The 17,154-nt window shown below is 36.2% G+C and overlaps 1 protein-coding gene across 2 annotated transcripts in view; it reads left to right on the forward strand.

Moving 5' to 3' along the window:
• The window catches only part of APPBP2 (amyloid beta precursor protein binding protein 2), a 61,568-nt gene that overhangs the window by 16,745 nt on the left and 27,669 nt on the right, over window positions 1–17,154 (forward strand). The window contains exons 2-5 of one of the 2 annotated variants that reach the window (XM_061142697.1): window positions 285–399; window positions 1,929–2,017; window positions 4,214–4,365; window positions 8,416–8,539. In XM_061142697.1, the coding sequence (XP_060998680.1) occupies window positions 4,245–4,365; window positions 8,416–8,539 (245 nt within the window). In that variant the 5' untranslated portion in view covers window positions 285–399; window positions 1,929–2,017; window positions 4,214–4,244. The remainder of the gene's footprint in view (window positions 1–284; window positions 400–1,928; window positions 2,018–4,213; window positions 4,366–8,415; window positions 8,540–17,154) is intronic. The other variant, XM_061142696.1, reaches the window with a different exon arrangement.

Consider the following 17,154-nt stretch of genomic DNA (forward strand, 5'->3'; position numbering starts at 1 on the left):
AGTTTACTAGTGGGTTATTTTGATAAAAAACTAAGGTTTTTTGGTCCTAAACTCTTTTTGAAGTATGTATATGTATGTATTTTGTTAACTGCGTTTATTTTTCTGTCCCAAATCAGAAATTTATAATACTGGTAAGTCCCAAAATAGGGGTTTGATTATAAATTCTCAGCTTTATTTTTCCTGAGTTTTTCCTTTGTTGGTTAATAGTGAAGATGTATGTGATGGTAGTGAATTTTATCATATGCATTCCCAGAAGCTCTTTTTATTATTTATTTTTACCACAGAAAACGTAATCATCTCCAAAAATAGCAAATCTTTCCTTATGAAGGTTTATGGTTCATATGAGTATCCAACCACTGTGTGAAGATAACATTTCTGCCTCCCCTTCCTGAGCATGTGGTAGGTAGTTCTTACCCTCTCTCCCCCCCAGCAGTCATCATGGATGGTTCACAGAAGTCTTCGGGGCGGGGGGAGGGGATGTGTGTGCTGTGATGAGTCTTGGTTGTTTCCCGTGGCCTTCTCCTGGGAATCATGGGCTCTGGAGCATGCAGGCTCAGTAGTGGTGCTGCGGGCTTAGTTGCCCTGTGGCATGTGGGATCTTGGTTCCCTGACGAGGGTTCGAACCTCATCCCAAGCATTGGAAGGAGGATTCCAACCACTGGACCACCAGGGAAGTCCCTGCAAAGTGGTCATTGTTGCGTGGTAGTCCTATATCTGCCTAATATGACCTGGCCCCCATCATGACTAGTCTTCCCTAGTGGCTCAGACAGTAAAGAGTCTGCCTGCAAGGCGGGAGACCAGGGTTTGATCCCTGGGTCGGAAAAATCCCCTGGAGAAGGGAATGGCAACCCACTCCAGTATTCTTGCCTGGAAATTCCCATGGATGGGGGAGGCTGGCGGGCCCCAATCTATGGAGTTGCAAAGAGTCAGACACGACTGAGCGACTGACACACACCCCCCCCATATATCCCCCCGCCAACACACACACACTCCACCCCCATTGTGACTAGTGATTTATCCCCGAGTTTGCTGGATGAGTCTGTAGTATGTTTTCCCTGTGCAAAATTAACTAGCCTATTTGGCAAATGAATTCAGGAGCATGTCCTCTTTCTGAAACACATGTTTTTGTCAAATGAGCTAAGTGTTAAGTGCTTATAATGTAGAAAGTGAGTTGATAGAGCAAAATCTCTGCCTTCCATAAGGTGCTGTATAGCAAATATAAATTGAGTAACATACGGTGAAGTTGAGACACGGGAAAGAGGGACAATAGTATTTTTTTTTTAACTGTGTGTATGTATTATTTGGGATAAACATTTAATAATTACATTTATTTAAATATTGTTTTAAATGGAAGTTTTAGAAAGTCAGGCAAAAGGAATGAATGAGTGACATGATTAGAAATTGTGCCATACTGGATTGCTTTAGACATGATGTACTGTTAGTCTGCTTGTGAAGTTTCATGCCCAGTACTGATCTGAGATTCGTGTGGTCTGAAGAGCCCTTAATGGGGCATAGTGCCTATTTCTGGCTTCTGGACATTATCTTTGCTATTATTTTGATAATTTTACTTTATCCAGTTTTAAGGAAAAAAGTTAAGTTTCTTGACTATAACTGTTTTAATGTTTAATAGATAATTATATAGCATTTTTTGTTACTTAGCATTTACCAGATGCTCTTTTATAAATATTAATATCTAGCTATTTTATATGACTGTTAAAATGTATGAATTACAGAAATTTGTTAATTTGGCATTACATTTCTCTTAGCATAAGCATCTTTTCTGATATTACTGTGTAATTGTAACTTTGAGCAGTAGTCATGATTTATGAAGTATTAAGTCCATGAAATTATATTTATAAGTATCATTAAAGTAGAAATTGGATTAAATTTTTTTCAGTGATCTATTTTTTGTTTGTTTTTAATTTCAGCTATACCAGCAGGGACGCTTGTGTCAACTGGGCAGTGAATTTTGTGAATTGGAAGTTTTTGGTAAAGTATTGAGAGCTTTGGATAAAAGGTAAATTCATTTTGTAACAATTATGGTAAACTATACTATACATATTCTAAATTTTCCATTGTGATCATTTTTTAAGTTTACAATTCAGTAGCCTTAGGGACATTATTTTGTTTTGAAAACATCAATACCACCCTTGCTTTCTGTGTTCAAAAAACAAAGAATGAATTCATCTTCCATGTTCTGGCTATTATGTGGTAGGAGTTACATGTAGGTGTAGGTGACATGGCCTTTGATTGTTCTTGCTGTTATTCCCTAAATTTAAGTGCCATTTCTTTTTTCTAACCTACATTTCTAGGAAAATAAGAATATAGGTTTACAAAATACTCTACAATCTCTAGTATGAACATTGGCAAGTTATTTCATTTGTTCAACAAATTAAGTAAATACTTGTTAGAATGCCTGTGTGTGTCAGATACTGTTTTAGATGTTGGGTTACAGCAGTAAGTTCCTCAAGGTCTCTTCCTCATGGAATTTGTATTTTAGAAAGGGATGATACAGTGATCAACAAATAAATCACATGATTTCACTGTTCAGGGATGCCTTTGGAATGATGCCTACGTACTTAGCCTAAGAGAAATTTCTTGGTTAGTTGATTAATTAAAATTAATCTGTAGAAAAATAACAGATGAGAACTTCATTTTGGGACAAGAAGGCTATAGGAAAACTTTCCTAAAAAATTGTTTAATAATTTCTCTATGCAGTTTTAAAGATGGCCATTGTAAAGATTTAGTAGACTACCTCTCTTTCATCTCTCAGGTTATCTTTCACCAAGTCCAAATCCCTTGATAAGTGTTTAATGTATTTGTGAAACTAAAAGCATGTAGTTTGACTTTTCCTCCCCTTTATCCAAAGCAGTGACTTTGTTATTTACAGTTTTGTTTAAAAGTTTTTTTATTGAGATGATTCACATACCATAAACTCACCATTTTGAATTGTACAATTCAGTGGTTTTTAGTATTTCCATAAGTTTCTGCAGCTATCACCACTGTCTAATTCTGGAACATTTTCATCATCCCAAAAAGATACCTGGTACCCATTAACAGTCACTCTCTGTTTGTTTCTCTTTACCTCTAGTCCTTGGCCTACCCATAATCTACTTTCTGTCTCTGGATGTATGTATTCTAGACATTTCATATAAATGGAATCATAAAATGCATGCTCTTTTGTGACTGAATTTTACTTATAATGTTTTCAAGATTCATTCGTGGTTGTTGTTTCAGTACTTCATTCCTTTTTATGAATAATTTTACATCATATGGATATACTATGTTTTGGTTATTTAGTCATCTGTTGATGGACACTTGGGTTGTTTCTATTTTTTGGCTATTATGAATAATGCTGCTGTGAGTGCTCATGGACAAGACTTTGTGTGGACATAATGTTCTCTTGTATGCATATGTAACTAGGTTGAGTAACCCCTAAATTGTTTTCCACAGCAGCTGCACCATTTTATGTCCCTACTATCATGTATGAGGGCTTCCCAGGTGGCGCTAGTGGTAAAGAACCCACCTGCCAATGCAAGAGAACAAAATTCGATCCCTGGTTTGGGAAGATCCCCTGGATGAGGGCATGACAACCCACTCCAGTATTCTTGTCTGGAGAATCCCATGGACAGAGGAGCCTGGTGGGCTACAGTCCATAGGGTCGCAAGAATCAGGCACAACTGACATGACCTAGCATACGTACACGCACCCACGTATGAAGGTTCAAATTTTTCCATATCCTTGCCATCAGTTTTTAAGTATTATTATAGCCATCCTAGATGGTGTGAAGTGGTATTTCATTTGTGAGTTGATTTGCATTTCCCTAATGACTAATGATATTGAGCGTCTTTTCTTGTGGTTATTGGCCATTTGTGTATTTTCTTTGGAGAAATCTCTATTCAGATCTAGTGCCCATTTTTAAATTGGGTCATTGTTGAACTACAAGATAATTTGGTTTTTAAAATTGATGTTAGAAGTTCATTTTATCCTTCACTGTCATCAGTGTACACATATAGAATCAATTCACTGAGTAAAAAATATTAGGCTAACTGTGAATTATTATGGCATCATAACAGGCAAAAAGCTGCTTTTATCTTAACCCATCTTTGAAAATAATGGTATTATTACTTCAAAAAGGCAAATAAGTGTTTTCTAAAAGGACAAAATATGTTACCTTTATAATAACAATAATGACCTTTTCCTTCTCTTTCAGACATTTGCTTCATCATTGTTTCCAGGCTTTGATGGATCATGGTGTGAAAGTTGCTTCAGTCTTAGCCTACTCATTCAGTAGACGGTGCTCTTATATAGCAGAATCAGATGCTGCAGTAAAGGAGAAAGCCATTCAGGTTGGCTTTGTCTTAGGTAGGTCATGGTAAAATAGAGGAGTGTTTTGTCCTGTGACATGACTCAGAATTAAACCTGCTGGCATTATAGGATTCTCCCAGTACATTCCCACAGTCAGCATAAAGAGGTTATGAGGAAAACCTCAGAATAGCTAGGTGTGATACGCTGAACATTAACTTTGTGCTGAGGACTATACTATGCATTTAAATACTATCTTTCAAAAAAAATCCTCATGAAATTCTAGTGATGTGATGGTATTAATAGCATCTTACAAATGAGGAAATAGTCTCAGAAAAGTTGAGTAACTTGCTCAAGTCACATAGTAATGGAGCTAAGTTTAGAACCCTGTGGGTTTGTGATTCCATACCAGTTAAGTTTCTACTGTGTCAGACTGCTACCAGCCTCTTCACAGCTGTGACGTGGGACAAAGTTGTTTTGGCACCTGAGTTTTCCCATCTCTACAATGAGGGTAAATCTGCATTCCTCATGGGCATATTCAAGAATATTGAAAACATAAATGGAAAAGGATTCTAAAAAGATTTTTATGCTACACGTACAAAAAAATACTGTTTAACTTTTGCATAATATTTTAATATGACTTTAATAAATTATTTACATAGGTAAATATGTTTCAGGCACTTATTATTGAAGTTATTGCTACCCTTTTTTGTCAAATACTTATTTTGAAATGATTGTAGACTCACTGACAGTATCAAAACCAGGAAATTGATACTGGCTTAATAGTTTTACCTAGACTACAAACCTATTAGGTCAGCCAAAACGTTTGTTCGAGTTTTTCCATAACATCTTACAGAAATACTCAAAAGGAACTTTCTGACCAATCCAATATTTAACATTCATTAGTTTTTATATATACTCATTTGTGTGTGTGTGTGTTTAATTTAAATGTAGTTGACCTACAATATTATGTTGGTTTCAGGCATACTGCACAGTGATTTGGAATTTGTATGCATTATGAAATGATTGCGTGACAAGTATAGTCCCATACAAAGTTATTACAATAATATTGACCATGTTTCTTAGGCTGTATATTACATTCCTATATTATACTCCAGTTTTCTAACTGGAGGTTCATACCGCTTAATCCCCTTCACCTATTTCACCCCATCCCCACCTCCTTTCTCTGGCAACCAGCTGTTTGGTTGGTGTATTTATGACTCTATTTTCATTTTGTTTTGGATTCTACATATAAGTGAGATAATATGATATTTTTCTTTCTCTGACTTAATTCATTTAGCGTGATACCCTTTAGATTTATCTGTGTTGCAAGATTTCTCCTTTTTTAAAAAATTCTGATTGGATAGTATTCTACTGTATGTGTGTATAAAATGTATCTCATACCTTTTTTGTCCATTCATCTATTGATGAATTTAGGTTGCTTACATATCTTGGCTATTATAAATAATGCTGCAGTGAACATTGGGGTGCATGTATCTTTTTGAATTAGTGTTTTTGCCTTTTTTTGGGTAAATACTAAGAAGTGAGACTGCTGGATCATATGGCAGTTCTATTTGTTATTTTTTGAGCAACCTCCATACTGTTTTCCATAGTAGCTGTGCCAGTTTACAGTCCTACAAACAGTGCAAGAGGTTCCTTTTTCTTCACATTCTCATGAATACTTGTTAATTGTTGTTTTGTGGTAATAGCCATCCTGATAGGTAGGAGGTGATATCTCATTGTGGTTTTGATATGCATTTGCCTGATGATTAGTGATGTTAAGCATCTTTTCATGTGTCTGTTGGTCATCTGTAAGTCTTTTTTGGAAAAATGTCTATTCAGGTCCTCTGCCCATTTTTAACTGGAGTGTTTGGTTTTTGAGTTGTCATGTGTGCTTTTTCTATGCAGTTGATTCCATGTAAATATTCATATAACCACCATTACCATCAGGATACAGGACTGTTCCATCATCACATTCTACCATTCTTTAAAAAAAAATTATTTATTTATTTTAATTGGAGGATAATTGCTTTACGATATTGTGATAGGTTTTGCCATGCATCAACATGAATCTGCCACAGGTATACATGTGTCGTCCCCCGCATCCTGAACCTCCCTCCCACCTCCCTCCCCACCTTATCCCTCTGGGTTGTCACAGAGCATGAACTTTGGATGCTCTGCTTCATGCATCAAACTTGCCCTGTTTTACATATGTCTATGTCATCTATTTTACATATGTCTGCCATTCATTTTTAACTTCTCACATTAATGTGTGTGTGTCTCTCTCTTGCACATCCACATATATTCTTCACCAACAAATTTTCATGAACATTTCCTTCAATATTAGAGAAAATTTTTTGTAGTGGTCATAGACAGTTTGCTGGAGGAACTCAACATCCTTTTCTGAAAAAAATTTTCATCATTTATCCTTTGATAGTCCCATGGACTATAAATTACAACAAAGAATTATGACTAAGAATGTCTGTTAACAGTAGAGTGTTTATGATCTTGATGAATGTTAATATTGACATCCATTTAGTCCTAGATGGTCATGTAAAAATCTATGTAGGAGATATTTAGTATTAAGGAAGACAAAAGGCAGGAAGGCTAATAGTCACTGAGATCTTCTGTTATCTCTACACTCATATCAATCTGGCCTCTGTAAGGAGCCAGAATGAACATCTGTATTATCAGTCTTGATCCTAAAATTACTGAAACAGTGAAAAAACTTCATACCAGAAGTCTGTGTGATGTACACTTCTTTAAAAATTGCAGCTTTATTGAGATGTACTTCATAGGCCATGCAATTTACCCAGTCAAAGTATACAGTTCAAAGGTTTTAAAACTTAAGATTCCACAAGCCGCGTGGTCATTGCAAAGCTGGGATCCTGCTTCACTGGTATGGGTGCCTCAGGATTCTGAGAAGAGGCCCGTGGGTCTAGAATCTTGACCTCTAGGAGGGGCACCTCAGTGACTAGTTCTTTGATGGGATACTGTGAATCTAGATTTGTAAGTGTTGGAAATCTGCAACTGAAATTAACTTACAGAGATGAATTGCACTGCCGGAGTAAAGAAGCGTCACCTTTGGGCACTGTCAGCAGAGCCCTTTCTGGCAGAAACCAGAAGGTACTGGGGAGTGTCTCTTACTTCTGCAGTCTTGCAGCCTTCTCTCTAATGCCTTATTTTATAGAGACTACCAGGGAACCAGCTGGCAAAGGAGAAATGGGATAATAGAGTCCTAGCCCCGCGTCATCAAATAGCCTAGAAAGGTTGGTTTGAAGCTGAAAGACATGATAGCCTAATAACCAGCACAGTGCTCAGTATGTTGAGATGATGAGTAGGAGATTGCTTAATATGACTATTATAATCACATTAATCTAGTCATTTAGTGAGTACCCTAAAATAATAATCATATTTAGGGGAAGAAGTATTCTAAGGCACATTTCTCTCCATTTAAAATATTTGTTTCATTACATACAATTAAACATAAAACACCAGTCTGAGCAAAATATTTTTTCTTCAACCCAGTTCCTATTGACACTATTAAGACTAATTGGCACTATCAAAAAATGTATTAAACCACTAGGAGGGGGTATTGAGCCTCAAAAAAGATGGACAGTATTCTAAGGAAGTGATGCCTAGATGCTCAGTGCATTAGGACTGTTGAAGGACAGCAGTTTAATTTATTGCTAAAAAAAAAAAATTGAGATGATCTAGCACTACTGTCTCTCTTAATCTGTGTGTCCTCTATCTTGTGCTTTATTGGAAGAAGATGAAGTTTATTTGATTGAAAAGTTAATGTTAACCCTGCATGATGAAAATGTTAGAAAAATCACTAAGTATAGTGGCTAATTAACTGGAAAATGTCAGCTTACTGGAATATTTTTAGAGGGTTAAAACTCTTGGTTCCTTATTCAGGGATTCAACTTGGATCTAATGCCACTAGTTTGTTTGAAAGTATTTTAAAAATTTCATAGTTGGTGTCTTTGTTTTGGACTAATAAACACAGAGGTTTTTTCCATTTTAGATAACGTTCATGGTAAGCATGTCATTTTAGCTTTCAGGTGATTGTTAAATTATCTGAAGCTTTTGGTTTTTCTTGTCCTCTAGGTGGCTTTCTTTCAGATGCAGGCTGGTACAGTGATGCCGAGAAGGTTTTTCTGTCTTGCCTCCAGTTGTGTACTCTGCATGATGAGATGCCTCATTGGTTTCGTGCAGTAGAATGTTGTGTGAGGTAAGTTGGAGCAGTCCTGTAATTACATTCTGTAATGGTGTTAGTGGCTTTTCTAGTTCTAGCTCATCTAAGCGAACTCCAACATTTGATTAACCTTCTGAGATGACATTCATGTGTCAGTTTCACCAGTCTGGCCTCCTGTCTCTCATCACCAAAATAGAGTTATCTTGGTATAGACAGCTTAGATTGAAGTGTTACGAACCACACTGTGTTTTATATGTATCTTTTTTCTTTGTCATAGACCTGGTTTGTTCATTCATTCAACAAATATTTATAGAATGCTGTACTAGGCACTGGATGCTTGGAGAAGAAATATACTTATTTCTTGGGTGTTTTTTGGTTTGCTTGTAACAAACAGAAATGTTTGTTTACATTTCTGGACTCGTACATAACCTGATTAATATTTTACTTACAAATAACTTCTTGAAAATTCATTTTTTAACAGATATACTTAAAGACAAGCAAATTCAGAAGTACTCTGTGCTTTTATGATCTTTATTTTTTTCTACATGTAGCATTTAGTTTTAGCCATTTTCATGTAGGTTTTCTTAAACTCTGTGTCCCCCCCCAGTTTGATTTGACATTTCGTTAAAAGAATTTTTTTTTTTTTTAATAAAACTAAAGGAAAGTTGAAATAAAGTTTAAAAAATAATGAAGTAATTCTTTGTCATAAGTTAAACAGAGTCTGATCAATTTACTGAATTTATTATATTTTTACTGAATAAGTGATGATATTTCTTTTGTATCTTAGAGATGAGTTAATTAAATCTGAACCTCTTGAGAGCTGGAATATAGGTTCTTTTACATAAAACCATTGTTCATTTATATTAACATTTACTAATGCTCTCTGCTCAGTCTTTTGAGGTTAACTGTTTTATACAGGGCTCACTTGTGTTAGACAAAACTTCAAATCCTGAAGTTAATTTTATAATGTGGAAACTTAGTTATAAATAATATTTTAGAAGCTTAGGACATTTGCCCAGAGATATTTTATGATAAATTTTAGTAATAATTGCAACCCCAATAATTGTAGCCCACCAGGTTCTTCTCTCCATGGAGTTCTCCAGGCAAGAATACTGGAGTGGGTAGCCATTCCCTTCTTCAGAGGAATCTTCCTGACCCAGGGATCGAACTCTGGCTTCCAGCATTGCAGGCGGATTCTTTACCATCTGAGCCACCAGGGAAGCCCCAATAATAATAATAATAATAATTGTGTGCAGAAGCTATAAAGGGATTGGTTATTGGGCCTATACTTTGTAGTACTGATAAAAAATAATCTGTGTCGTCTTCCTCTCCACTTCTGCCTGTCCTAGGAATAGGAGGCTAGACTATATCATATGGGATTTTAGGGGCTAGCTAAATGTTTCTTTGTGTATGAACTAGTTAACTTAGAATTTAAAAAATCCATTTTGTATGATGGCATTGTAGATTCCTCTTTCATAGCAAGCAGTCTTTTGACCCACAGGTATAACATTTTCTTATATATGCTTGCTTTTTACTCACGAAGTCAGAAGATTTATTTCTTTTGGATAACTAACATTTCTCTTATCTGTCTGATTTTAAGGCTCTTATATAAATTTTACATCAATATAACCAAAAGATTTTGTTTTCTCCCAGGACCAGGGCTCCTCTTCTCTTTCCTGTTTCTTATCAACTTTAGCATGTAGCTCATTATGTCAGTAAATGTTACAGGCAAGGAGAAGGGCAAAAGGCTCATGCCAGCTGAGTTCTTTTTTTCAGACAGAAAAAATAGTTTTTCCCAGAAGCCTAGGCCTGTCTTCTTTGCTTACCTCTCTTCGAAACTAGAAAGCTGGGACAGACTCTGCACATCCTCCAACCAGTGTAACGTGGTCTGGGGAGCAGAACATTTTTAATTGTGCATTTTACAGCTCCAAATGAACTCATGGGTCTGCATTAAGGAAGGAGGAGAGGGGAAAATATTGGCTAGGTTGCTATCAATTCAGTTACTGTTTTGGCTGTCTTTAGAACAAGCACATATGAATAGAAAAATACCTGTGCCAAGAAACAGAACTATTTATAATACTAGCTTACTGCCTGTATACCTAGACATCTTGTTCTTAAGAATTTGAAATTTCAGAATAAAATTGGCTTCTGCACAGCTATACTTGATAAATTCTTGGTCATGATAGGCAAAGATAAAATTTTTAGTATTATAATAGTATTGTTTGAAAAAAGATTAAATTATTCTTAGCTTTTGAGTTGGGAAAGCTCTGCTTTGGAGAACAGATGCTAATGAAATCCTTTAGCCAGCCCCAGGAGTTTTGAGCATAATCTAAGAGTGTGTTTTTAAATTTAATAGCACAAAATCAGTTTCTAATCTGGGCTGGAATGGAAGCGGTACAGAGCAGATATTGGAGAGTCGTCTTGTTAAACCTCATGCCATTTCTCAGTCTTTGTTTTTTTACTTGAAGACACGACTTAGTTTCTTTTACTTAAACTTTTTTCTGTTTAATAACTTTGTTCTGTGTATGCATGTGTCAATTACCAAACAAATCAAAAGCATTCAGAAATCTATGAAGGAGAAAATAAATATGATCTGTAACCCTGCTGCCCAGAAATAACCACAGTTATTATTTTGGTATATTTTGGGGATTTTAAGTGAAAAATTGAACTTGCCAAACCAAGAGGAAAAGACTTGAATCCAAATTGAAGAAAGAACACTGAGCCCTAGGAAGATGAATTTCTTGAAATCTAAGAATAAGTAGAAATTAGAAGCTAGGAGACAATAGCAGTATCTCAATTACTCTGAAAATACTATACAACATTTAGGATAAAATTCAAATTTTTCAAGTGTATAGAGACCAAATATATCTCCATGTTTTTTTCCTAAGTAAAATAGTCAAGAAATTTCTCTAACCAGATAAAAAGTTCAATAATTGCAAATCTCAAGGTAGGGGAAGATAGTGTAGAAACAGTGATAAGCAGTGAGTATTGTAATATATACTAGACATAATGGAGTAGAAAGAACATGAACAAATTATGAATTTGTAATATGTCTTATATAGGAATTTCTTTTTCAAACTGGAAATGAAATTATAAAAATAAAAAAACAGTTTTCCCTAGTGATTCTGTGGCTAAGACTCCAAGCTCCCAGTGCAGGAGGTGTGGGTTCAGTTCCTGGTTGGGGAATAGATCCCACATGCCGCAACTGAAAGATCCAGCCAGAGTACCACAAGGAAGATCAAAGATCTGAGTACCTCAACCAAGACCTGGTATAGCCAAAGAAATAAATATTTTTTAAGAATAAGGAAATAACAAATTCTCAGTTACCACCTACTATTAAATGTAAGATGATTTTCTTTTGCCACCTGAAGATTGAAAAGAGTTGCCTTACAAAGCCCCTCATACTATGTGGGCTTTCAAGTCTGTTGTTTCGAACAACAAAATACTATTTAGGAAAGAAATGTTAGCCTGAGAAGAGCCTGTGCCAGCATCGGGAAGCTCATAGAGATCACCTGCCTGAATTTTCTTTTTAAGAAAGTAATGAAGAACTTCCCTGGTGGTCCAGTGGTTAAGAATCTGCCTGCCAATGCAGGGGAAACGGGTTCGATCCCTGGTCTGGGAGGATTCACATGCCCTGGGGCAGCTAAGCCCATGTGCCACAACTACAGAGCCTGTGCTCTATAGTTGATGTGAGGCAACTACTGAAGCCCAGGTGTCAGACTCCTGAAACCACGTGCTGCAGCTGCTAAAGCCTGTGTGCCCTAGAGCGCCTGCCCCACAATGCAAGGAGCCAGTGCACTGAGCAACTGGCCTCACAGCGCAACTGGAGAAAGCCTGCAAGCAACAAGGAAGACCCGTGCAGCCAGAGAGAAATTAATAAAGAAAGTATTGGAGTTTAATACGTTTAGAATTACTCTGGAAGTCATAGCCTTATAGTTGGGTTAGATTTCTTTATTAACTGGCCTCTTGAATATTTCTTTGAAATGTGATGGATTAAGTGGTTTGGTTGCAGAAATTAGGGATGTCCACTTGTCTTAGGTGGAATGAGAAAGTCCAGTGATCTTAATTCTTTGCAAATGGTTGATGGTCCCTTTGGATAAAATTTCTAGTGACATTTTACCAGACTCAAAAGTGCTAATTTTCAAACAAGTGAAAATGTTTTACTCTGAAAAACTGTTAGATGATTCAAAAAGTAGTTTGATGATGAAAATAAATGTTTTAAGATGCATGTGAATAGTTTGGTAACATTTCATAAATTGCAAGGAAGAGAAGTAAGTTTTAAAAATATGATTTGTTTTAAATATTCATAACATAAAGATGATTTAAATATTAGAGATTTCAAAATTTTATTACATATATCCCTAAAACTTAATATGTTCAAGTTTGCAGAAAACCTTTTTGGATGGAAGGTGGAGACTGATATTATGTTCAGCTTGCTTTATACTGGGCATATATGATAGCTTATTTTAAAAAAGTATGTATTTGGAAAAATGTAGTACTATAAGGAAGTGTTATAAGTATCATCCTAGTGAGGGGAATATGAATGACTATCATTATTTAATGTTCAAACATTGTCAGTGCTTAGGGAGGGGTATATAATAAATTGATTAATGGAAAAATATGATCGACATTCCAGATTAGAATAATGATGGAGTGGTAAGAATGATTGAAGACTTGTCCAAGCAGGATAGAAGCAAAGAGAATAGAGGACAGAACTGTATATGACAGATGAAAAAGGTGAAAAAAAAACCAGGTGTCATCACAGTACAGATAAATGGGCTCAATTCCCCTAGCTAGAGACGGTGACTGCCAAGAAGGTGAAAAAATGAAACCCGGCTATATTCTTTTATATATATAAAAGAAAATAGCCTCAAACAGTAATATCAACAATAAAAGCAGAATTCAGTGTAAAAAAAAAAGTTAGTCGATTAAAAAGAATGTTGATAATAAAACATACAGTCCACAAACAAAAAGGTCACAAACCCAGATATAGCAAATTAAGATAGCAGCCCTCTATGGCTTGGACAGAGGTGCTTGGCAGGTTACTGTCCATGGGGTCACAGAGAGTCAGACCTGACTGAGCATGCACACACATAGGCACATAAGCAATACACCCTAAAAACACAAAGAATTTGATTTAAAAAATATATGTAAAAGTCTAGTATCTCCAAAGTAGGTTAATTCAGAATTCATAGAGGTTATCAGGGAACTAGGTTTTCCCCATCTTTTGGCTTCTCTATCTCCAGTGGTTGTAAGAATGCTCCTGTGGTTTGAGGTATCCCATGCAGATTCCACATTGTCCAGCAGAAGAAAGACTGTATTTTATCTCTGATGACAAAAGAGCCTTTCTTGGAAACCACCAAGCTGACCTACCCATGTGTCTCATTAGGCAGAGCTAGATCATTTGTTTACCTCTGAATCAATCACTGGCAATCTGAATAGGATCCCTATGTTAGGATTGGCTTAAACTAATGATTTAGTCATGAGGCCTACAAGAAAGGAGTCAGTGCCTCACAAAATTAGGGTTCTACCAATAAGCATAAGATGAGGCAGATGCCTTGGTTAGGGCACCAGCAGTATCTGCCTCCTCTCACAGTGCTTTGCTCCCCCATTTAAAATTAAAACCACACCAGATAGGTATTTCTTAGAAATACACAGTTATCTAAACTGACCCAAGGAAAACATAGAAATTCTTAGTGAAATCTATAGCAAGTTGATTGAATCAGAAATCAGAAAAGTCCAGGACCAGGAGGAAAATTTTTAAAATAATTAAAAAAAAAAATGTGGCAAAACTAGAATCCTCATGCATTGCTAATGAGAATGTAAAACAGAGCAGCTGCTGTGGAATAGTTTGGTGGTTTCTTTAAAAGATGAGCACAAAAATTACCATATAACCCAGCAGTTTCAGTCCTAGGTATATATATCCCAAAGAATTGAAAACTGGGATGCAAACAGATACCTGTATGCTACTGATCACTGCAGAATGTTTCACAGTGGTCAAAACATAGAATTGACTCAAGTATGTGTTGACAAAAGAACCCTTAGCAACGTGGGTTTGAACTGTTGAGTGTCCATTTAATACACAGGTTTTTTTCAGTACATACATAATACAGTACTACATGGTCTATTCTTGGTTGAATCCGTGGATACAAAGGCCTGACTGTAAACTTGTATGAGGAGTTTTTTTTTTACTGCCCTAAAGGGCCAGTGCCCCAGCCTCCACATTGTTCAAGGGTCAGTTGTGGATATACAACAAAATAATATTCAACCAACTTTGATATATGCGCCAACATAGGTGAGTTTTGAAAGTAGTATTCTAAATGAAATATGACAGATACAAAAACACAAATACTGTATGATTTTACTTAAATATCTAGAATAGATAAATTTATAGAAACAAGTAGATTGAGGTTACCAGGAGCTGGGGGATGTACAGAGAGAATGGGAAGCTATTTATATTATAGAGTGTCTGGGGTGATGAAAATGTTACGGAAATGCAAGATGGCCGTACAATGTGGTAAATAAAATGAATGCCACTGAGTTGTACATTTTATTTTTTTATTTTTATTTTTTTTAGCGAACACACTTTATTTATTTATTTTTTTTTCCAGTGGGTTTTGTCATACATTGATATGAATCAGCCATGGATTTACACGTCTTCCCCATCCCAATCCCCGCTCCCACCTCCCTCTCCACCTGATTCCTCTCGAAACATCCCACCCTCGCCTTCTCCCACAGAGTTCAAAAGTCTGTTCTGTATTTCTGTGTCTCTTTTTCTGTTTTGCATATAGGGTTATCGTTACCATCTTTCTAAATTCCATATATATGTAAATTCCATATATATGTAAATTCCATACATTCCATATATATGCTGTAATGTTCTTTATCTTTCTGGCTCACTTCACTCTGTATAAGGGGTTCCAGCTTCATCCATCTCATTAGGACTGGTTCAAATGAATTCTTTTTAATGGCTGAGTAATATTCCATGGTGTATATGTACCACAGCTTCCTTCATTCATCTGCTGATGGGCATCTAGGTTGCTTTGAGTTGTACATTTTAAAATGGTTAACATGGCAAATTTCATGTTACACATTTCACCACAATGATAAAAAACTCCACCAGTCTTTATTTTTATTATTCAACCCTCCCCTTTCAGTTTATCATTTATTTCCAAAATTCTTGAATGATTCATAGAAAAATACACTTGGATAAGCAGGAGAGAATTTTTTTTTCCCTTCAGGTTTACTTTTAACATACTTTGGTCATGTCTGTCTAAAACTAGTTATCTTGCTCAATCTTATAGTAAATATATTTATAAACTAGCGGCCTTTGACCAGGTGTTGTGAAGTGAAACTTGCTCAGTCGTGTCTGACTCTTTGCGACCCCATGGACTGTCCATTGAATTCTCTAGGCTAGACTACTGGAGTGGGTAGCCTTTCTGTTCTCCAGGGGATCTTCCTAACCCAGAGATTGAACCCAGGTTTCCCGCATTGCAGGCCGATTCTTTACCACCTGAGCCACAAGGGAATCCCAAGAATATTGGAGTGGGTTAGCCTATCCCTTCTCCAGCGGATCTTCCCGACCCAGGGATCGAACTGGGGTCTCCTGCATTGCAAGAGGATTCTTTACTAATTGAGCCATGAGGGAAGTGGCGTGGCCTTTAGATTTGTATATTTTCCACTTCAAACAATGAGTAACTTAACTAATTAAATGGTTGCTTTTGATAATAGCTATTGATCAAGTAGCTATGATTTTATGTTGTCATAAAAATAAAATACTATGGGATTGTAGGTATATGGGAAGTCTGTTTATCTTCTCAGTTTTGCTGTGAACCTAAAACGGCTCTAAATAATAAAATCTGTCTTTAAAAACTATTAAAAGACTGTGCTTAATGGTTATGCCACGTTTGGAGAACCTTGAGAGCCTGCCTTTTCTTTAGGCTGAACGCTGAGATAGAATTAGATCCTCAGTTGCACCAGAAGTTTCTTGGATCCTGCATCCTGCTCATTGTAAGCCCAGATGAACATGCAGACCCTGAAGAGTCTACATATGTTGAATTTGCCCTTTTGTTTCAATAGATAATCAGCAGAGACTGGAGAAAATATCAAGCTGTGCTTTTCTAGCATGAAATACTTAGTTTGCTACCCCTATCATATGCCAGTTACTAATTTTCAGAAACTTATTTTTAGGGAGAATACCCACAGTGAAGTTTGCTGGAAGTGCAGTTATTAGTATTATAGAAATGATTGGTGAGCACATTTCATTCTCTAAATTTTTTTTTCTCATTCAGCCATTTGGATAACTTATCAAATCTGTATTTTTTATACCAGTCCTTTTTTCTCAAGGGTTTTTTTCCCCCTGAACTGTTGTAATCTCTTCTGTCCAGGTTGCCTTGCCTCCAGTCTTGGCTTTACTGTAATCCATTCTGCACACTGTAACCACAGCTGTCTTTCTAAAATTTCACTGTTTAATATGGTAACCATTAACCACATGTGACTATTTAACATTAAGAATTAAAAATCAGTCCTTAGTCACACTGGACATATTTCGGGTACTCATTAGACACTTGTGGCTACTAAATTGAGTAGAGCAGATATGGAACATTTCAGCTGGTTTTATTAGACTGTGTTGTCCTACAACATAAATCAAA

The sequence above is a fragment of the Dama dama genome, chromosome 5 (assembly GCF_033118175.1).
Source record: "Dama dama isolate Ldn47 chromosome 5, ASM3311817v1, whole genome shotgun sequence".
NCBI lineage: Eukaryota > Metazoa > Chordata > Mammalia > Artiodactyla > Cervidae > Dama > Dama dama.